Source organism: Aedes albopictus, chromosome 3, assembly GCF_035046485.1.
Source record: "Aedes albopictus strain Foshan chromosome 3, AalbF5, whole genome shotgun sequence".
Classification (NCBI taxonomy): Eukaryota; Metazoa; Arthropoda; class Insecta; order Diptera; family Culicidae; genus Aedes; species Aedes albopictus.
In genome coordinates, this window is record NC_085138.1 from 205,848,838 (window position 1) to 205,872,612 (window position 23,775).

Sequence of the window (23,775 nt, forward strand, 5' to 3'; positions counted from 1 at the left end):
TTTTTTTTCAAAATTTTGTTGAAATAGCGGAGCAATCGAAGAAATCTGAAATTCATTGCAAAAGTGTTACGCTAATCGTATCGGCAGAAGTGAATCAAGAAGCAGCAATGGAAGTTTTTTCGACAAGTTCAGCAACAAAAGTGTCGTCATAAGCATGAGCTTTTGAAAGCAGAATTAATAAATTTTTATCTTTTTACTAAACATACATATGCCACCAATATCTCGATATTAAAAATAAATAATTTAAATTTATTTAGTTCCGATTGCAATACCGTTCAAACGACGCCTTCCTACGAACGATAAGCATGTTCATTTGGCTCACACTTTGACAGTTCTCTCTGCACGATTGGCTCACAATGGCCGCCTCCGCAGATCTCTATAATGTAGGATTACTATGTGAAACATCATCGCGATGACAACCTAGTTGTCATCGATGAGCCCACTGTTAAAACGATGTGAGTTGGACGCAGGGCCGTGTTGCCAGATGTATTTCCATTGATCCCAACATCTCCTCCTTGATGTGACTGGTGGTAATAGGAAAATCATCGGTCGGTCTTCCACTGAAGAGCGTCGTGATTCCTACGATGATTGGGTCGTGTTGATGGTTGTGGTTAGTAATCCTACATTATAGAGATCTGCGGAGGCGGCCATTGTGAGCCAATCGTGCAGAGAGAACTGTCAAAGTGTGAGCCAAATGAACATGCTTATCGTTCGTAGGAAGGCGTCGTTTGAACGGTATTGCAATCGGAACTAAATAAATTTAAATTATTTATTTTTAATATCGAGATATTGGTGGCATACGTATGTTTAGTAAAAAGATAAAAATTTATTAATTCTGCTTTCAAAAGCTCATGCTTATGACGACACTTTTGTTGCTGAACTTGTCGAAAAAACTTCCATTGCTGCTTCTTGATTCACTTCTGCCGATACGATTAGCGTAACACTTTTGCAATCAATTTCAGATTTCTTCGATTGCTCCGCTATTTCAACAAAATTTTGAAAAAAAAAATCTTCCATAATTAGAAAATGTAAACAAAACAACTTGAACCACAACGAAGTCACGCACAAAGTTTGAACATCTAGCTTTGTAGCAAGTGTTGGCAGCTGTTGTAAACAAAACAAACAGCGTTGCCGAATCGACGTATGTAACTTCCGCTCATCTCTATGTAGAGGATTTCTAGTTGTGGTAGACTTGCATCCTTGTGGTTGTCTTTTTGATTTGGAGACGATGATGGATGCATGTACACGAAAATGTCCAAAACGCTGGCTGGTAGCTGCTTGCATGTCGTGATGATGGTGATGCTTGATGTTGATGCATTCCATTTCACTTCGACTGCTGAGTGCTCCTAGTCATGCGGCGTTTCGGGTGTCCATGTTGATGAAGTCGTGATTTGGATGACAATGGTGTAGCGTGTAAGTCCGGAGCGTTACGGAAGCTGCTTACATACCGCATGAATGATGTTGCTTGATGTTGATACATACATCACGGATGCTGAGTGCTTCTCATGGTACAGTTCCGGATGGTGTAGCTGTGTGGAAGCCTTGATGCGGTTCCAGAGAACATGATTTGATTTGTTCTCGTGCTACTTCTGGATGGTTTGATGAAACTGATTGATGAATGTGTGGGAAAACTCCATTATGTCGTCTTCCCTTCGCGTGGATTTGTTTCCGGGGTCCTCAAGACCCACTTTCTCGTCGCCACTGTTGTAACCGTACATTTGAACATGATACATACGAATTACACGAACAAATTAAAACTTATTTTATTGACTACATGCATATTTACAACTTAAAAATGAACATAACAACACGGACTAACTATTTACATTTTCTACGCAAGTGGCCATCTTGCTGAACGGACGATGACAGATGATGCTTTCGTGTGAGTGTGTGAAACATCATCGCGATGACAACCTAGTTGTCATCGGTGAGCCCACTGTTGAAACGATGTGAGTTGGACGCAGGGCCGTGTTGCCAGATGTATTTCCATTGATCCCAACAAAGACCTTGATGGGAACAAGTGGAAAAGGGAAAAAAACAACAACATTCGTTGCTAGCAGCGGAGACGGACGGTCACAGAATATTACAGTTAATATCAATATCAACACTGTTGTCGTTTCGTAAAATAGACTATACCCACACCTTTCGCGCCATTGGGGCCGATTCAAATATGACGTCCATCATTTTTCGGGAATTTTCGAACCCCCTCCCCCCTCTGTCACGCTATTTTGTATACCTTATACATGGAGTGTCACACTTTCTCAGACCCCCCCCCCCTCCCCCCTAAACGATGGACGTCATATTTGAATGACCCCTTGCACTGCAGAAACGAAGGATTTATCATCTCACCATACACAAATCCAACTAATTTACTACAAATCTAGTACTTAAGGTGAATATAGAACGAAGCCACACCTTGAATTTTTAAAAGCACTAATCTGAAGAACCCAGTATCGCACTGAGCTAAAAAGTTGATCAATTCAATAACAAATTTTGAAAACGACGTATAATCAATGTTGTAGCATTGATTATACGTCGTTTTCAAAATTTGTTACTGAATTGGTCATCACCAGCGGGTGACCAATCGATCAACTTTTCAGCTCGGTGCGATGTTTGGTTTCTCAGATTTGTGCTTTTGAAAATTCAAGGTGTGGCTTCGTTCTATATTCACCTTAACCTATCGTGTCCTCTTTGGGTGACCGATCTTTCCCCCCTCCTGCCCAAATTGTCCCAGGGAAAAATAACAATGTTTTGTTGTTGAGACGACTATGCTTTTAGTTGAATTTACTACAATGCATTGTAATTTTAAGCATATTTCAGTTATCTTAACATCGTCGTTTTCAAAATTTGTTACTGAATTGGTCACCACCAGCGGGTGACCAATCGATCAACTTTTCAGCTCGGTGCGATGTTTGGTTTCTCAGATTTGTGCTTTTGAAAATTCAAGGTGTGGCTTCGTTCTATATTCACCTTAACCTATCGTGTCCTCTTTGGGTGACCGATTTTTCCCCCCTCCTGCCCAAATTGTCCCAGGGGAAAATAACAATGTTTTGTTGTTGAGACGACTATGCTTTTAGTTGAATTTACTACAATGCATTGTAATTTTAAGCATATTTCAGTTATCTTAACAGATTTTGTTGTCGGTTGAGAATCATAGGTACGGTTAGTATAATTTCCATATATGAAATCGGTGGTTTCCACAACAAAATTTATTTCAGTGTGCATTTGTATTTATTTACTTGCAGAAGCAGTCTGTTCTTCTGTGGAAAACGAAAGCGAAGCCATCGTGATCGATATTTTGACTATGAAACATACAAGCAGCATTCGAGTAGTGTTCCACGACAAAGAGATTTGTTTTCTCCAAAATCTTCATCATACCTAGAGGGGAAAACTCGTAACAGAGCAGCATCTTTCTCATCCGGTGTTACGTTGAACAGGAGTATCATATCCAAGATTGAAAAGATGTCTCAAACGACGGAAAAAAACTTAATGCTGTGCTTTCAGTTCTCAACCCCATCCAACAAGAAGGTGGATGTAGTAGATGAATCCTTGACGCAACCGCACAGCAGTCGTCTCGATTTGATGTGCTGCTCGGACGAGAACGAAATCAGTTCCAAAAGCTCCCAGAGCGTCCCTGCGGATATACCAGCTGTAGTGCTAAACACAGATGACTCTCCAAACGCACAAAAAAATATAAAAACAACGCAACTAAAGACAAATAGTTTTGAATCTGTGTGCGATATTCAGCCGCGCCGCATTAAGAGCAAACGAACTTCAAAATCACACAAAGTGAAGCACAGTCGAAAGCAGGAAATGATGCAAGTTCAGTTCGATGACCGGATGAGTTGTAGTATAAGCGATCTGTTGAGCTCAAGCTCTTTGAGTTCAAGTGATTCGGAAGCCGTCAATACTAATGAATCCGATCACGAAGGCGATGATGAGTTGACCGACTGGCCCGGAAACGAAGGGATGGTAAATTTTGCTTCCAAAAACGATTTTAAACGAGCAAATAAAACTCGTGGCATGAAACCATCCCTTCCGCAAATAAAACAGCAGGATGATATTCAGGATGACGATACGTTGATGTCTACGGATGATAACGTTATTCGTAAACTGGCGAGTTACGATGATATAGATGCACCCGCGCAGCTTTCCCATGGTGGTTTGAAATATTCGCCGGGATCGTCAGAGGACCTACCTATGGAACAGCCAAAATCAGCTATCTTATCTACAGGATATCCATGTACTAGTCGGGTTGCGATGAACCTCGAAGGGCCCAATAGTTTCTTTCCTACTGCAGATATTTTTACCGATATTCGAGAAATTCGGGCGGGATGTAGGAGGATACGTGATGAACGCCCAGGTTTCTCTATTATTTCCAGTGCAAATGAACTTCTTGCAAGGTAAATCAAATCAGTAGATGTATGAGAAATTAGATCGCTAATGGGCTGTAGCCAATAAATAATTATATATTTTATGCAATTCAGTATCTTAATTTATATTTTATATAACTCATTTTGGTATCATAATAGCCATTTTTTTCCGAACTGATTCATTATGCAACTGAAATGAGTGGCATAATGAAAAATAGTTGTATAATGTTCATAATGCAACTCATTTGAGTTGCATTATGAACATTATGCAACTCAAATGGGTTGCATTATGAAAAATTCATTGCATAAAATTTTGTATGAAACTCGTTGCAAAACTCGATTTTTTCAGCACTCTTCGTATTTATCCAACTCGGCAAGCCTCGTTGGATAAATGTACGACTAGTGCTGAAAAAATCAACTTTTTGCAACTCGTTACATAAATAACTATTATGCAATTCAGTATCATAATTTCTATTTTATATAACACTCATTTTGGTATCATAATGACCAACTTTTCCGAACTGGTTCATAATACAACTCAAATGAGTTGTATAATGCAAAATAGTTGCATAATGAATAGCATTATGAACATTATGCAACTCAAATGAGTTGTATAATGCACAAATCATTGCATAATAGTTATTTGTGTGTCTTACATTTATCCAACGAGGCTTGCCTAGTTGGATGCAGTCTTCAAAGATGATAAGCTGAGTTTTGAAAAAGCATGCGTTGAAAAACTCAATGCTTCGCAACAAATTTGAACATTTGCCTTTTATTACTCCTGTGCTCACTTGATCTGAAATACTGCATCATTGATTCAAATCATTTCAACGAAGAAAGATGTTTGATGGTTGTGCATCACAACGTTATGAAGCAAACAGATCTGAAAGTGTATGATGGACACAGTGTTCAATTCAGACCACATCAGTGGTATCCATTGGGGGGTCATGGGCACATTTTGGATGGTCTGAGCATTTAACCCGTCAGGACGTGCGCCTTTGTAAGAAGTACATCACTTCCAAAAAACCTCGCTCGTCGTATACCGCGCGAGCGCGGTGAAATTTCAACTGCTCCTTAAAAGTTAAAATTTCTTAAAATGAATATGTCGCTATGAGGCAAATCGATATGACACTATGATTTCATTGAAATTCCAAAATCTGCACCGTTGATCCCTTAAGTGGCATTCAGTAAATAGTCAATGCCAATTCTGGGAGTATAATGGTGCCTACACACCGGTAAAACGGTCAATCAAACATCATGTGGCCAACGACCAACTCGCTCCGATTGATGCAATGTTTGTTCCAAAGCACAAGTCGGAGCGAGTAACTCGGTTGTGTGGCCAGGATAGACCAGCCGTTTGACTGGTGTGTATAGGTACCCTAATGTACATCTTCCCTTCATTGAAGAAGCAAGTTTACTGCATGATTTTGCTTTTCGATTTTTAACCTTTTTATCTACCACGATGGCGCGTTCTGGGAGATAGATTCTTCAGGAAGTGGTATTTCGGGCAAAGTGATTCCACCATATAAATCAAACAACTAAGAAACGAGAAAGGTGTTTATTAATAGAATTAAACAGTAGGTAGCATTGTTAGTAATGTCATTATGACTCATTATGCGTCTTGCTTAAGAAACCGGTGAAATAGTAAAATTAAACCTCAATGGCTCAATGGCAATGGCTCAAAAGAAGTTTTGACTACGCCGCGCCGGTTCCTCATTGAAACGTGCCAAGAGTAAAGATCGCCTTCCTTCATGCCCATCCATTTTCGATCTATGTACTTCAGTTCTAAAAGAAAAGGGACACCTTTGAACACCTTAAAAGTTCAATTTGATGAATTGCATCACCTATATTCTTCATCTTACAATATAATGACCACTAGGTAGCAGGACTTGGCAGGGCTTTTTTCCGATTTTTAAACATTCGACATCACGCAAATCAAGTTTGTTACTAGTGTTGCTAGGCCTACCACGCATGGAAGTTTTGTTTGAAACGCTGCTCACCCAGAGCGAATGATTTAGATTAATGATGCAGTATTTTGGCAAAATGAGAGGAGCAAATCAAAGCAATGATGCTTTACCAAACAGGGAGCGTGCATTTTCCTGCTCCTTTGTTTTTTACATCAAAGCAGTGCAATGAAAATGAAAATTTGAAGACTGGTTGGATGAATACGAAGAGTGCTGAAAAAATCGAGTTTTGCAAAGAGTTCCATACAAAATTTTATGCAATTCAGCATTATAATTTCTATTTTATACTACTCATTTCAGTATCATAATGACTTACTTTCCCGTACCGGTTCATTATGCAACTGAAATGAGTTGCATAATGAAAAATATTTGCATAGATAATGTTCATTATGCAACTCATTTGAGTTGCATTATGAACATTATAATGAAAAAGTATAATGAAAAAATCATTGCATAAAATTTTGTATGAAACTCGTTGCAAAACTCGATTTTTTCAGCACTCTTCGTATTTATCCAACTCGGCAAGCCTCGTTGGATAAATGTACGACTCGTGCTAAAAAAATCAACTTTTTGCAACTTGTTACATAAATAACTATTATGCAATGATATTTTCATTATACAACTAATTTGAGTTCAAATGAGTTGCATAATTAACATTATGCAACTATTTTACCCTTCTTACACCCATAAGAAGGGTATAAATATCGCTCGAAAAACCGACTTTCGATCATATACCAATGAACTCAGCTCGACGAACTGAACAAATGTCTGTGTGTGTGTGTGTGTGTGTGTGTGTGTGTGTGTGTGTGTGTGTGTGTGTGTGTGTGTGTGTGTGTGTGTGTGTGTGTGTGTGTGTGTGTGTGTGTGTGTGTGTGTGTGTGTGTGTGTGTGTGTGTGTGTGTGTGTGTGTGTGTGTGTGTGTGTGTGTGTGTGTGTGTGTGTGTGTGTGTGTGTGTGTGTGTGTGTGTGTGTGTGTGTGTGTGTGTGTGTGTGTGTGTGTGTGTGTGTGTGTGTGTGTGTGTGTGTGTGTGTGTGTGTGTGTGTGTGTGTGTGTGTGTGTGTGTGTGTGTGTGTGTGTGTGTGTGTGTGTGTGTGTGTGTGTGTGTGTGTGTGTGTGTGTGTGTGTGTGTGTGTGTGTGTGTTTTTTTTTCCTCCCAACCTCCCGAGCAGAGAAAACCGATTGGAAAAACTCTGCTACACCTTGTCGCCTCGATCCCCCTGGTACCACTGATGCGACTGCTTCAGGGGGGGCAATGCGCTCATGCGCTCTTCTTCTTCTGTGCTCATGCACATTTTGTCGCATCTAAATTTGTTATTCTAATCTTTTTAGTGTTCGTACCTAACCTATCGCCATTCAGCGACACAGTTGGTACAAACATACACCTAATTTGTTATTCTATTGCCGTCCGTGTGCCATTTAGCACTCCGGCTTTTCGCGCACGACTCGGATAGTCCCCGACGGTGGATCTACCCTATCCGACGAAGAGTTCCCCGACACTGAAACTTCTTCCGTTACCGATACTTCCCAGGCTGGTGCCAAGGTCGATTCTGAGATTCCGGTTGGAGACTGGCTTCCGGTTCACAGGCGCCCTGACGACCAAGCACCGGTGCTTTTTCGCGATCTACTCGGTCTAGTCCCCGGCGGTGAACGGACCTAGCCTACTCCGACAGAGAAAGACCCCGACGGTGGAAGTTCTCTCGACACCGATGTTTTCAACCCGACCAGTAAGGTGCCGAAGTCGGCCCGGCGATTCCGGTTGGTGGTCGACTTCCGGTTCACCGGCGCCCCGACGACCTATAACCGGTACTACGCAACGAACGACTCGGTCAAGTCCCCGGCGGTGAATCAAGCCTACTCCGATCGCGACCCAATACTCTTTGATCTTCGCGCCATCTCCTCTGCAGAGCTGACATGATCCGCGTGACCGCTCTGTTCACCGCATTCCATACGGTTTCGTCCTGACACATTCTCTCTACTACGTTGTTGGGACTCAGATTTCCAGCAGCGCTCGCTAGCATGTCACCACGTACATCTTCAAATCGCGGACAGTCGAATATCACGTGCTCCGGTGTCTCCTCGTTGTTTGGGCATGTCGGACAGAATGGGGACTCTGCATGGCCGAATCGAAACAAATACTGTCTGAAGCATCAATGACCTGACAAGAACTGTGTTAGGTAGAAGTTCACATCTCCGTGTTTTCTGGACATCCATACCGACACATCTGGGATAAGCCGGTAGGTCCATCTACCCTTCTCCGCGTCATTCCACTCTTGCTGTCACTTAGCCAACGAGTCCGCTCTGATTTTCTTCCTCACGTTTGCAGTGCCTCTTCTCCGGTAACTCTACATCCTCTGCCAGGGTGATGTGTATGGGAACCATCCCGGCGATAATGCAGACTGCTTCCGACGATATCGTCCTGTACGCGCTCGCCACACGAATAGCCATGAGCCGGAACGTGCTCGAAAGTTTTGTTCCATTCCGCTTCAGTTTCAGCGCTGTAGCCCAGGCCGGAACTCCGTATCTAAGTATCGAAGAGGATACTCCCGCCAGAAGACGTCTGCTGCTGCTGCTCGGTCCACCGATGTTCGGCATAATCCTGGATACAGCATTAACAACTTTCGCTGCCTTCTCACAGGCATAGTCGACGTGGCAATTGAAATTCAATCGGTCGTCCACCATCACGCCCAGGTGTTTTAACGCACGCTTTGACGGGATAACCTGTCCGCCGACGTTAATTTCGGCCCGTTGAACTGCTTTACAGTTGCTGACTAGCACTACCTCTGTCTTATGGTGAGCCAACCGCAGCTTTACTTCACTCATCCAGGCCTCGATGGAATCGATCGTCTCCGCCGTCAGCATCTCTACTTCTTCCAGGGTCTCACCGGTTATCGAAAGGACGACGTCATCCGCGAAACCGACGATCTCGACTCCTCCGGGTAGTTCAAGTCTTAACACTCCGTCATACATAATATTCCACAACGTTGGGCCGAGTATGGAGCCCTGTGGCACACCCGCCGTGACTCTAACCGATCTCTGACCCTGGTTTGTCTCGTAGACCAAGACTCGATTCTGGAAGTAGCTTTTCAGAACCTTTCACAGATAGTCAGGGACCCTCATGTTGTGTAGTGCAGTGGCGATGGCTTCCCAGCTGGCGCTATTGAATGCGTTCTTCACGTCTATAGCTACCACGGCGCAGTAACGATTACCTCTTCTCTTCTGCTTTGAGGCTTTCTCCGCATTCGCAATGACTGTCCGGATTGCATCCACAGTCGACTTCCCTTTCCGAAACCCGAACTGCCTATTAGACAGACCGCTCTCGCTTTCCGTACACTTTATCAGCCTGTTCAGGATGATTTTCTCCAGGAGTTTGCCAAGCGTATCCAGCAGGCATATCGGTCGATACGATGCTGGGTCTCCTGGCGGCTTGCCAGGCTTTGGCAGCAACACCAGCTTCTGGATCTTCCAATTGTCTGGGAAGTAGCTATCCACCAGACATTTCTGTATCGTTATCCTGAACATGTCCGGAAACGCTTCGATCGCCGCTTTCAATGCCATGTTGGGCATTAGTTTAGTCCTTTGGCTATTGTAAGGAGTTCCTCGTTAGACACCCGGTTTGCGCCGGCAGCTACTTCCACCCCGTCGACGTACGGCGTAGGTGGCCATGTGGTTAAACCGTGATTCGGAAAGAGGCCGTTCACAATTACCTCCAGCTTTTCAGGGCACATTTCAGCTGGTGTAGCTGGGCCCTTGATCTTCGCCATCACGACGCGATAAGCTTGTCCCCAGAGATTGGCGTCTGCTTCTCTGCACAGCTCCTTGAAGCAATTGGCCTTGCTCAGAGCAATCTCCCGCTTGAAAGCGGTCTTGGCCTCGCGGAAAATCACCTTGCGTTCCTCTCTGCTCGCTTCGGATCTTGCTCTTTGAAATCGTCTTCTAGCTTTAAGGCAGGCCGCACGTAGGGTGCTGAGCGTTTCATTCCACCAGTAAGCTGGACGCCGGCGGTTACTCGGTTCGAGTTTCCTGGGCATAGTAACATCACATGCCCTCGCTACTGCTTCCGTTAGTTCCACAGCGGTCATAGCGGGAGTATCGCTGTCTGTCCGAAGTGCCTCGACAAAAAGCTCCTTGTCGAACTGCTTCGTTTTCCACTTCCTTTCGCAGGTCCTCCGGGTGCTCGGCAGAGCGGAGATCCGCCGACCTACGCTGTAGTGGATGGACTGATGGTCACTGTGCGTGTATTCTTCGCTTACTCTCCAGTTCATGTTGTACATCAGCGACGGGCTGCAGAACGTCACATCAATAATGGATTCTCGTCCGTCCTTACGGAATGTACTCACAGAGCCTTCATTGCACACTTTAACATTCAGCTTCGCTAAGGCTTCCAGCAGACAGTAACCCCTTGCGTTGGTTAGCCTACTTCCCCACTCCACCGCCCAAGCGTTGAAGTCCCCGCCGATAACAACCGGCGCACGTCCTATCAACTTATCAGTTAGTAGATCCAACATCCGATTGTATTGCTCAGGGGTCCACCTTGGGGGCGCATAGCAGCTGCACACAAAGACACCGTTGATCTTGGCGATAACAAAACCTTCATGATCGTTATCCACTACTTCTTGAATGGGAAACCCGCCTGTAACTTGGATTGCCGCTATCCTGCTTTATCCGCCACCCAGTTACCGTTATTGATAGGAACCCGGTACGGCTCTGCAATTATTGCGACGTCGCACTTGGTTTCCGTTGTCGACTGCCACAACAGTTGCTGTGCTGCATCGCAATGATTGAGATTCACTTGCGTTATCTCCATCATTGTCATTGTTGACCTGCCTTCGCCTTCTTGTACATCGGGCATTTGAAGCCACCCGTCGAATGATCGTTTCCGTCCTCCGGTTTGCAGAACATACACCTCGGTTGCTTCGTGCAGTCTCGAGAAACGTGACCACTTCCGCCGCATCTCCAGCACAATGTGGACCTGTCAGGACCCTTGCAGCTTCTCGCCTGGTGACCGAACTCTATACACCTGAAGCATCTCTCCATCTGCTTAGCATCTCGAGGAGTGGCTCTCAGAGTGCCCACCGCCCAACCAACTTTTATCTTGCCGATCTCCACCAGCTTGTTTGCAGCGTCAACCGATAAGCGAATCGCCGCCGTCTGGGTGCCTCCAAACGCTTTCCTTAACCGAATTTGCACCGGAACATCCAGCTTACACTGATCAGTTAGGGCAAATCTCAGTTCCTCTTCTGTCGTGACCGCATCCAGATCCCTGCACTCGATCACCATCTCCTGTGAAAGAGCCCTGACATTTGCATCGCTGCCCAGGGATTTCGCGACGAGTTCCCGGTAATCCAGGTTCTTAACAGCTGGATCTTTCTTTAGCTCAAAGATCATCTCGCCTTTCTGCGTGCGCCGTGTCTTAACCACGTTCTCGCCCAACTCCTTAATGTCCGGATCCTCCCTCACCTTCCTGAGAAGCGCAGCGTACGTTGTCTTGTCGCTCGCTTCGACTATGAGGGCATCACCTCTGCTTTTCCTCCTAGATGGCCGAAGTTTATCTTTCTTTTCCGGTTCCGTCTTCCTTTCTATTTTTTCCTTTCGCTTTTTCTTCTTAACTCGCTGGCTTTCAACGGTGCGCCATCTACTGTCTCTGCCAGAGATGTCCATATCCTCAGTGTAGGAAAGAGAAATAGAAAATACACCACTCACGCTGTGCATCTCAACAGGAGCCCGTCTCTTATATGTGGATCCACCACCGCGATTCGGATGCGCGCAAGCTTGGTGGGTAGAAATAAATCTCTTAGCTCCCTGAGCACTGGGCCACACAACAGTGTGGTGAGAGCGCTTCAAAATTCTCCCCGGTGAATGTGTAAAAAATCACCCGGGCGCGCGCGCCAGTGAGGTTTTTGCGCCAGAGTGCGCGCTGCGGTGAAACACCGGAGAGCTCTCGCCCCAGTGACACCGTGGTGATGATTCGGTGACGGCTGGGTGAAAACACGGGAGAGCGCGCGAGAGCGATGCGCGCGAAAGAGTGAGCCACACTCGACCCAAGGCGAACGAGCAAGAGCACGCACTAGCGCTTAGTCTACCCACCACCCAGAACAAGAGAAACTGGCTTCTTGGTGTGGTGAAAAATGTTGCTATCCCAAGTGTGGTCGATAAACTGACGCCCCAGTGAATCGCTACGGTGAAATGCCATCTCTGGTCTCTGCCATCGTTTCTCTGATTGTCGACGCGCGACTGATCGTTCTTCTGCTTCTTCGGGACTTCCTCGTCTCCAGGCGTGTCCCTACCTCTTTTCTCCGAGCGGTGACTCTTAGGCGTCTCCCGAGTTTCCGCCGTAGCTCTTCCTGCAGCTTCCGTTACAGCCTTTTCAGCTGTTTCAGCTCTCAATCTGAGTGCCTTTTGCTCTCGTTCGGCAGCTATAACAGCAGATTTGATGTTCGTCACCATCTGCTTAATTTTCAAGTGCACGTTGTGTCTGTCCTTGACAAACTCGTACAGTTCGTTCACCTTCTTCCTCACCTCACCCAAACCCGACTCTTGAGCAGCACTGCTCTTCGGCGTCGGTGTGAACACTCGCTGGTTCGAAGACCCTAGCTCCTGTTGGTTTCCTTGGAGCTCGCTTCGGATTGTGCTACTGGTAGCGATCGCTGCGGTTTCCAGCGGTGTCACTGGTGATCTCTGCATCCTCTCGCTTCTTCGGAACGCGTTCGCGTCCTCCTCGACTTCGATATTCGTTAGATTCTCCATTTTGTTGGGTCCCCACTCCGGGCCGCTATCTCCACTCGTTGTAGTAGTCGCTTATGATCCCTTGGTTATCTTTGCAAAGCAGGGAGGCCAAGCGAGGGTTGAACACGTACCTTCATGGGGTACGTGTCCAGAGCCGGATCAGCGTAGGTCAGGAATGTTCCATCTGAGCCTACTACCCACCTTTGTTGGTGCGAGTATTGAACGTACCTGGAGGCCTGCCAAGGTTTTAACGGGACGGAGGCAAACGTACTGTTAGCCCGCTCGCCGTTTCAAGTAGGTGTCACCCTTCCTTACTCAGGGAACAGAACAGCACGAATGTCAGCCCATCATCGCCATCCGATCCATAATCCGTAGTCCGTTGTCGTTTGCGTAGACCAGTATGCCATAATCAGGATGTTACTAGCATCGATCCTGATGTGCCGGTTGGCACTCCGAGTATTTGGGCTAAGGCACTTTGGAAGCGGTACCAGGTCGCTTGTACAGAGTTGTTTGCGGATGTGTGGCTTTTTATGGAGATCCAACAGAGCCCACTGTTGAAACCCCGCCACATCCTACCCAAGTAACAATTATACTTTTGTGGCAATCCTGAAGTAATTTCTAAGATAGAATCATAAAACTTAGCAATAAAGCTCTTTGTTCTGCAAATCCGAGATAAAATAGGTATAAAACATCCATAAGACTAATCTGGCCCACTCTTCAGGAGATCTTCAAAGCTGCTTTTGAAGACTGCTTTGAAACTAGTTGTATTTATGTACATGCGCTAATGATTGATTATAAGAACTTCATGAAACTTTAACAAGAATATCTTGAGGCATGTTGATCTTTTAGCTGTCTTTCTCAAAAGTGTCAACAGTGCATAATAAATGAAATCTTTTACCTAAGCATTATGCAGATGCAAACAAGTTTTGTTTCATGGATGAAATATTAATTGAACTGCGAATTAATTTTCATCAAATTGAAATTGAAATGGCTAAAACATTTAAATTGCCTGACAGATCATTGATGACAGGGAATCGAAATTTTCCGTGCCATACTTACTTTTTCGTTGATATGCCACCCAAAACATACAAAAATTACAAAGCGCCTCAAAAATAATATCAATCATTAATATACGAAGACATAAATTCCCTTTAAAAGCAAAAGCCTACGCCACTTTTTCAATTCTTTCTAAGCATGGCTGCCGTTCCAAGCGAACAAAACTCATGCAGTCGCCATCAATTATTATTACCTTTAATCCAAACCCCCTCAAAACAATGATGGAACCAAGTCACCTTGCATGAACGCTGCAGCCTTTATTGAAGATTGTTTTTACTAGTTATGATCTTAAGGCAGATTTGTTCGCCTTAAATGAAACTTATTCGTTTTATACAAGAGTAACAGCCTTTGACAATTGTTTGTTTACGTTTTCGATGCTAGAAAGTTGTCTCTGTACATTTCGCGGTGTTTCGCGTCAAGATGTGCCAATTCTATTTTGTTTCCCTGTATTTTTGCTATTAATAATGAAGTGCAACCTATCAAATTACACTATTTGGCATGAGTCACAGTAAGTACCCATTTCATTTTCGATTCGCATAGCTATGGCCTGTGTGAGAAACTGATTGAAAGCAGGACGACAGCAGCCAGCTACTCGCATTTTTGATTGGCCGTAAAATCATTATTTCATTGACATGATTACTTTTTAGCACAAGAATGGCTAGATTATCAGTGAGAAAATATGTTTATGTGTTTATATTTGCATGAGAACGCGGTTTTTTAACCATTGGTAAATAGTTCGTTGTCTTATCATTATTTCGCATAGTTCTTGTTCCAGAGTAATGGCTCAAGCTCAAGAATAGAAGGCTTCAAGAAGTTTTTAAAGGAGGATTAGCCAGATGAAATGCACTTGAATAAACGAAGCATAAACTTTTAATAAAATATGTTGATGTTATGTGTTGAAAATAACTTCTAATACGCCTTAAAACTTATTATAAGATTTAATGCTCTTGTAAATTCAGTTGTTTTATGCGCGAATTTCAAAATTAACTTGAAGACAACCGCAAACGAGCGAAGATTGTTTTCTCTTGATAAAAACAACTATAAATGTTCCATGAATTGGTCATGCTGTGATAAAGCTTCCACAAAAATAATCAAATCTAAAAGGAATTGAAATTGTTACTTGGGTAGGCATCCTCTGCTTGAGCTATCTGGAAACCAGAAGCTCGGTCACTCCCCGAAGGAAGAGCCAAAGGTGGTAATCCACACGGATGTGTGAACGATTTTCGCTTAGGATGAATTCCCAAGCTGCCACCCGACTCGCAGAAGGGGGGGTTCGTCAAGCCCCTGGACTCCTGTCCCTGCTGCCCCTGTGTGTGTGTGTGTGTGTGTGTGGTGTGTGTGTGTGTGTGTGTGTGTGTGTGTGTGTGTGTGTGTGTGTGTGTGTGTGTGTGTGTGTGTGTGTGTGTGTGTGTGTGTGTGTGTGTGTGTGTGTGTGTGTGTGTGTGTGTGTGTGTGTGTGTGTGTGTGTGTGTGTGTGAGTGTGTGTGTTTTTTTTTTTTGCTTGGTGGTAAAGCCTTCATGCCTTCCCGACACGCGTTCGATAAGCATGACCAGTGCTACCGATTTCGTCCATCGCGTGCCAGTTCGTGAGGGACTCAGAACAGAGAAGAGAACTCTGAACCCTACGCCTCTAACCTCCACCAAGGTCTACAGTGCCTGCTTCCCCCGGATTCCACTAGAAGCGACTACTTCGGGGGGGGCTGTGCTCATGCAATTCGCTTGTTATCAGGCATAGCTAGTCACGCTAGATCGCTGACTTTATCTCCAACATAACTGCTGCGCTCTCATGAGCTTTATCTTAATCACGTAGCTTTAACTGCTGCGCTCTCGTGAGCTTTGACATACTGCTGCTGCTCTCCAAGTTGACCAGTGGAATGCCGAGGTCAGTTCGGCAATGCCAGTTGGAGGGTGGCTATTCTACTTCGGGTGGCTTTCTCGCTGCGTTCGTTGACCTTTTCCTGGGCGAACCGGTTGAGTGCCAAGGTCGGTCCGGCGATTCCGGTTTGAGGGTGGCTTCCGGTTCGCTGGCGCCCCGACGACTCGAACCCGGTTGATTCGACGTAGTTTCTTGCGACTCAGCGTAGTCCCCGGCGGTGGACTGTGGCGGTGGACGGTGGCGGTGTGTGTGTGTGTGTGTGTGTGTGTGTGTGTGTGTGTGTGTGTGTGTGTGTGTGTGTGTGTGTGTGTGTGTGTGTGTGTGTGTGTGTGTGTGTGTGTGTGTGTGTGTGTGTGTGTGTGTGTGTGTGTGTGTGTGTGTGTGTGTGTGTGTGTGTGTGTGTGTGTGTGTGTGTGTGTGTGTGTGTGTGTGTGTGTGTCTATGTGCGTTATAAAAAAGTCACGCACGTTTCTCAGCCGTCTGACAACCGATTTGAGTTCTCTTGGAAGCAAATGAAAGCAACTGCATCCTAGTAGAACGCTATTGATTATTGTTTTTTCGATTGGACGTTTGGTTACCGAGATATCTCTCGAAGAGTACTTATGAGTCATACATCTAAACTTTTTTATGATTTTTTATCAAGTGTATCATAATAAATATTTCGGCCGTTTGTCAAACGATTTGGGTTCTCTTAGCACCAAATGAAAGCTACAACATCCTAGTAGATGGCCCAGAAATTTTATTTCGATTGGACATTTGGTTACAGAGATATCTTTTGAAGAGTACTTAGGATTTATACAGCTTAACCTTTTGAGATTTTTGACCAAGTGTATCATAATAAATATCTTAGCCGTTCGTCAACCGATTTCGGTTCTCCTGGCACCAAATGAAAGCTACAACATTCTAGTAGAACCCTATATAATTTCATTAGGATTGGACATTTGGTTACCGAGATATCTTTCAAAGAGTACTTGGAAGTAATACAGGTTAACTTTTTTAAGAGATTTTTGACCAAGGGTACCATAATAAATATCTCAGCCGTCTGTCAACCGATTTGGGTGCTGTAAGTACCAAATGAAATCTACAATATCCTTGTAAAATGCCCTGAAATTTTATTTCGATTCCACATTTGATCACTGAGATATCTTACGAAGAGTATTTCAATAAATTCTTTTTACCCTTCTAACACCAATAAGAAGGGTATAAATATCGCTCGAAAAATCGACTTTCGATCCGAGGCCCGGAGGGCCGAGTCTCATATACCAATGAACTCAGCTCGACGAACTGAGCAGATATCTGTATGTATGTGTGTGTGTGTGTGTGTGTGTGTGTGTGTGTGTGTGTGTGTGTGTGTGTTTGTGTGTGTGTGTGTGTGTGTGTGTGTGTGTGTGTGTGTGTGTGTGTGTGTGTGTGTGTGTGTGTGTGTGTGTGTGTGTTTTTCCTCCCTACCTCCCCAGCAGAGAAAACCGATTGGAAAAACTCTGCTACACCTAGATGCCTCGATCCCCCTGGTACCACTGATGCGACTGCTTCAGGGGGGGGCAATGCGCTCATGCGCTCTTCTGTTACAGTGCTCTTGCACTTTTTGTCGCTTCTGAACAGTGCTTCTCATCTGTGCACTTCCTCTTCAAGCGATCCCAGCTTGCTGGTCGCTCCTCCACTTCCGCTGCAGCTCCGTCATCATTTTTGTGACTGCCCTGCTGATCGCACGACGTTTTCCACGTTTAATGCCAGCATCGATCTTCTTACCGCCTCGAATCTGGGGTAGATGAACACCACGTGCTCCGGTGTCTCCTCCACGTTCTCGCACTCCGGGCAGAAGGGCGAAACGGCATGGCCAAACCGATGCAGTATTACGAATAAATAATGAAGCACTACAAATGCATATTAAAATATAGCATATTGTAGTGGAACCTTACAAATGCGTAATAAATTAGGACATCACAATTGGACAAATACAACACAGAACATAAATGTTGCCCTGTTACCCTATTGGATAACAATTTCCGATGACAGGATGACGAGGTTTCATTATTGTTGTTGGTCCATCAGTCAATCCTGTAATCGTATTTTCTCTGGCAGGTTGCCTTTTGTTCGCAGCATTAATTGCTTTCATAGCTTGAGTTTTGTCTAGGAATTTCTAATCCTAAGGGGCATCACGATTCGGGTTTCATCACTAGAGTTCTATAACTTGAAGTCTGTGCCAGGGAAAGGTTTCCATCTCTAGTACTTAATACGGCCCGAAATGGCCTGAATGTTGGCAATCGAAATAGGATTGCGGGCCTCTATTCTGCCAGAGCCATATAAATGCGCCAGAGCCCTATAAATGCGCATTAATTCTTGGGAAATATTTACAAGTTAAAATAGTACATTCAACACAAAATAAAACTTGTAATAGCAGGTACTGCCTGAAGCAGCCATGACCAGACAAAAACTGGGTTAGGTGGAAATTCACTTCTCCATGCTTCCTGTTCACCCAAGTCGACACACTAGGGATGAGCCGATGGGTCCATCTTCCTTTCTCCGTGGAATCCCATTCCTGTTTCCACTTTGTCATTGAGGCCGTTCGCACCAACGTTCTCACTTGGCTGGTCCTCCTCCGTTCATAGCACTCGATGTCCTCCTCCAAGGTGATGCAGATCGGGATCATCCCTGCAATCACACAAACTGCCTCCGACGATATTGTTTTATACGCGCTCGCTACTCGTATGGCCATGAGCCGGAACGCGCTGTTTAGCTTCCCCCGATTTCGCTTGGTTTTTAGCGCCGCACCCCAGGCTGGGACTCCGTACCGCAGTATTGAAGATGACACGCTCGCTAGCAGCCGCCTCTTGCTGCTTCTCGGACCGCCGGTGTTTGGCATAATCCTCGACAGTGCGTTGATCGCCTTCGCTGCTTTTTCACAGGCGTAGTCGACGTGGCTGTTAAAGTTTTGCCGATCGTCGATCATCACACCCAGGTGCTTCAATTCTCGCTTCGACGCCACTGCGTGTTCTCCGACGGAGATTTCCACTCGCTGCACTGCCTTGCAGTTGCTCACCAACAGCACCTCCGTTTTGTGGTGGGCTATCTTCAACTTGACTCCATTCATCCAATTTTCGATGATACCGATCGATTCTGCCGCCAACATTTCTACCTCCTCCGGTGACTCGCCTGTTACTGATAAGACGATATCGTCCGCAAAGCCCACGAGCACGACGCCTGTGGGTAGCTGTAGCGTAAGCACTCCGTTGTACATAGCGTTCCACAACGTTGGCCCGAGGATGGAGCCCTGTGGAACTCCCGCCGTCACTTTCATTCTCCTCTGTCCAGCTTCAGTGTCGTACACCAAGACTCTGTTCTGGAAGTAGCTTTTCATGATCCGACACAGGTAGTCTGGAACCCGCATTCTGTGCAGCGCTACGGCGATGGCCTCCCAGCTATTGAACGCATTCTTGTTGTCAATTGTGATTACGGCGCAGTACCGGTTTCCTCTCCTCTTCTGTTTGGACGCCTTCTCGGCCCTCTCCAGGACCGTGCGGATAGCATCCACCGTCGACTTTTCCTTACGGAATCCAAACTGCATCTGTGACAGTCCATGCTCTCCTTCTGTAAACGGTACCACCCTGTTAAGGATGAGCTTTTCCAGCAGCTTCCCAAGTGTGTCCAGCAGGCATATCGGCCTATACGATGCTGGATCACCCGGCGGTTTTCCTGGCTTTGGCAGTAAAACCAGTTTCTGCACCTTCCATATGTCTGGGAAGTGACCTTCTTCCAAACATTTCTGCATCACCGTCCTGAACATTACGGGATAAGCTAGGACTGCCAATTTCAACGCCACATTGGGGATCCCGTCCGGACCCGGAGCTTTGCTCGCTTTCAGTTTCTTCGCCACTGCTTCCAGCTCGACATTGGAGACTTGCCGAGCTTCCGCACTACCGTCGTTTTCCTCACCATACGGTGTTGGTAACCACGTCGTTGGGTCGTGCTTCGGAAAGAGACCCTCCACAATTACCTTTAGCTTGTCTGGACACATTTCGGCTGGCATCGCTGGACCTTTGATCTTCGCCATCACGACTCGATACACGTCACCCCAGGGGTTTGCGTCGGCATCTCGGCATAGCTCCTTGTGGCAGTTCGACTTGCTCACGATTATCTCCTTTTTAAATGCGGCTCTGGCCTCCTGGAACACCAACTTCCGCTCCTCCCTATCCGGAAGGTTTCTTGCCCTCTGATAGCGTCTTCTGGCTCTTAGACAGGCAGCACGGAGGGTGCCGAGTGTCTCGTTCCACCAATGCGCAGGACGTCGTCTGTACCTTGGCTCCCGTTTCCGTGGCATTGTAGTGTCGCATGCCCTTGTAATCGCTCTTGTTAGCTCTACCGCATCTAGGTCTGGAGTGTCACTGTCCATACGGAGTGCCTCAACGAAGAGGTCCTTGTCGAAGGCCTTCGTCTTCCACTTTCAAACCAATTCACTAGATGCCAAATCCACAATATTTTCTAGAACTTTTGGTCAATTACACAAAATAAATATGTTAAATACAAATAATACAACAATAATTTTAATAAGTGTAAAAAGGGTTCTGTTCACCATAGGTGGATTAAATCGGGTTTTTTATAATGCAACTCATTTCAGTTGCATAATGAACCAGTTCGGAAAAATTGATCATTATGATACCAAAATGAGTTATATAAAATATAAATTATGATACTGAATTGCATAAAATTTTGTATGCAACTTGTCCAAAAACTCGTTTTTTTAGCACTCTTCGTATTTATCCAGCAATGATGAATGTATAAATCGTGCTGAAAAAATCAACTTTTTGCAACTCTGCAACTATTATTTCATAACTCAGATGTATTTATCCATTATTTTTAAATATACACATGTTGTGGATGTTTTGTTTGGCAGTAAAAAATGGTTTGACACTTGTAGGATCGGTACTGACGCTATGAGGGCATGGCAAACTAGATGTTGGTCACACGAACACTCGAGTAGAAAAACTAGCCACAGAATGTCAATGTCTCATACATCTACTAAAACACGCGACATTGACATTCTGTGGCTAGTTTTTCTACTGTCAAATCTCATCATCAATTTTCTTTTCGGATTGTTCTGGGAAATACGTTCAATGAGCCATTTTACGAGAGTTTTACACAGAAATAAAAACCAAAAAAAAACATTTTACGAGACGTTTCGGATCAGCTGATCGCTCATTTTATGAATGAAAATTTGACAGAAGGTCGCGTCCAAGCCCGTGAGTGTGAATATCAATATCAACACTGTTGCCGTTTCGTAAAATAGACTATAGGCCTAATCAGAAGACGTTTAAAATCATCTGATTTTAGGGGCCTTTGACAGTTCTCCCTTGAATATGACAGATTAGCGTTTGCGCCTTTGTTCGGCAGTTGTAAACACTTAAACAGTGGCATACACGGACCTGTCAACTGAAACGGCCTATGTTTTGATGACTTTTCGGTGCGTTTCTGTGAAGAACGACTAGCGCTAGCATCTACAAACAACAAAAACAAACAAACAGAAGTTTTTTGCAACCTTGATTTGTTGCGACAATCCACCCAATGCGACATAAGATTGTCCCAACTTGAACAGAATAGGCCTTATCAGCTGACAGGTCCGTATGGGCGGACGGTTCGCAGAGCATTAATCAACCCGGAATATATCGGAATTCGGTGGAATAAAAACACGACACGACCGATTCAGAAATTGAGCATGAACATAGATGATCGTACAATTCGTAGTTGCTACTCCGTGATTGACCAGAACAATCGAAATTGCACAAGCAACCAACAAACGGAGCTTGGGAGTAGCTACCGCTTTCAATGTGCACAGTTCGAGAATTCCAAACTTTATTAGTCAATAACTGTGCCGGCCACGTCCTTACAGTCATCGAGAAAGGAAAGGAATGTTAGTGTGACGTACGTTGCTACTAGAGACCGAGATCACCTCATCTTCTCCACGATTGTCACGGGAAGGAGTTTTTGTTAATGGGGACGGGAAAGTCACATATGGATTCACTTTGGTAGGGGTAGGCGGGGCAATATGGACACCCTAAGGTTTTTGCCAACTTTATCTGGCAAGATGTCAAAAAAGTTTAGTTTTTTGATACATGTATCCTTTTAAAGTCTATTTAGCATCTATTGCATGAGAATGCTCACGAAGAAAAATTGTTTATCCACTTCAAAAAATGTTTTGAAAAATGTTACTTTTTCATGACCGTCTTCAAGCATACGGGGCAGAATGGACACCCCCATGGGGCAATATGGACACCATGAGACTTTTACGAGTTTCGTACATTATTTACACCTATAAAGTCATTTCATTACAAAACAATTATTATGGATGAATAATACGCCGAAGTAGTTCATTTTTGTTCAGTTAATTTAAATTCAGGCTGTTTTGGATAAAGCTTCGTTTTTGTCGGCATGTACAGCTGTGCCTAGAACAACTATTTTCTACTGCTGTCGTTTTTTGACCAATTGGTTTCACCCTATGTCTACTATAGTGAACATTTAACCGAAAATATACTGCAATCGAAGAATTTGGTTGGTTTATGATTTAGGTTATATTTTTTCCTTGCCGCTTTCTTCAAAAAGGGGAGTGTCCATTTTGCCCCGGCAGCAGAAGATATTCCCAAACTTGATTTTTGATATAATAAAGAAGAAAATATAAACATGTTAAGCATGTAGATACAGCAAAACTACTTGCATGTGTTCTAGAAATATCAGGTTTTAATCGACCTGCAATAAATTAATCACTAAATCTTATTTTAGATGGTGTGAAAATTATAATTTCCATGCACAAAAAACGGAGGACGCAACTTTTTCGTGTAAAATCAAGTATAATTCTAATTTCGAATGTTTCTTTCCTGAAACTACGTTTTAGGCAAATGGACTATATTCTCTATTCATTAAAAGTTCAAAAAAGTTCGCATAGGGTATCGCGCCACTTGGGCGGTGGCTTCTATATTCGTCTGTTTTCCACTATAACTCAGTCAATTTTGAACCAATTGACTTGAAATGTTGTACACGGGTAGATACTATACCTATCTCACCACATTCCAAAAGTTGTGTCAATTGGTTCAAATTTGATTGAGTTATAGTGGAAAACAGACGAATATAGAAGCCACCGCCCAAGTAGCGCGATTCCCTATTTCAAAATATTGAGGGTGTCCATTCTGCCCCGGGTGTCCATATTGCCCCGCCTACCCCTAAGTAATTTGATTCATGCAACCTATATACATCAAAACGCGTATTCATTTTGAATCAAATAGGGTAGAAGCTTCAGTTTTGGCCAGTCCGGAGTTTTGGCCATAGTGCGGTATTGAGCTTGTTGCGATCTAAATCGGCGTAAATTTAATTTTTACTATTAGATCCTAATACAATATGATGATTACAGCTGTGAAAACCACACATTATGATTAAAAACTGGAAGAAAAAAATATATTTCCTTAAAAAATCTGCTCCCATATATCTATTTTGGCCAGGGTGCTTCTAATTTGGCCACTCCCATAAGAAATACACGTGATTGGCCGAAATAGAAACCAAACTTAAGAATATGGCCAAAACTGCGGCAGAGCTTCTATTTTGGCCAGTGCCACTTTTAATACAAAAATCAAGTATTGGCGTGATTTCTGCATTTTTCCTTCAAAATATAGATTGAAACCTTTCTTTTGACGCATTGGTTGTTTTCATAGGATTATTGGTTATTTTTATAAAAATGGTTTCCCTTAGACTGGCCAAAACCGGTGCCCGCACCCTACTACACATGCCGACACCAAAGAA

The 23,775-nt window shown here is 44.3% G+C and overlaps 1 protein-coding gene across 2 annotated transcripts in view; it reads left to right on the forward strand.

The window, feature by feature from the left end:
- The window catches only part of LOC109432811 (uncharacterized), a 102,094-nt gene that overhangs the window by 71,383 nt on the left and 6,936 nt on the right, over positions 1-23,775 (forward strand). For both annotated transcript variants that reach the window (XM_062858712.1, XM_062858711.1), the window contains one exon: positions 3,246-4,403. In XM_062858712.1, the coding sequence (XP_062714696.1) occupies positions 3,246-4,403 (1,158 nt within the window). The remainder of the gene's footprint in view (positions 1-3,245; positions 4,404-23,775) is intronic.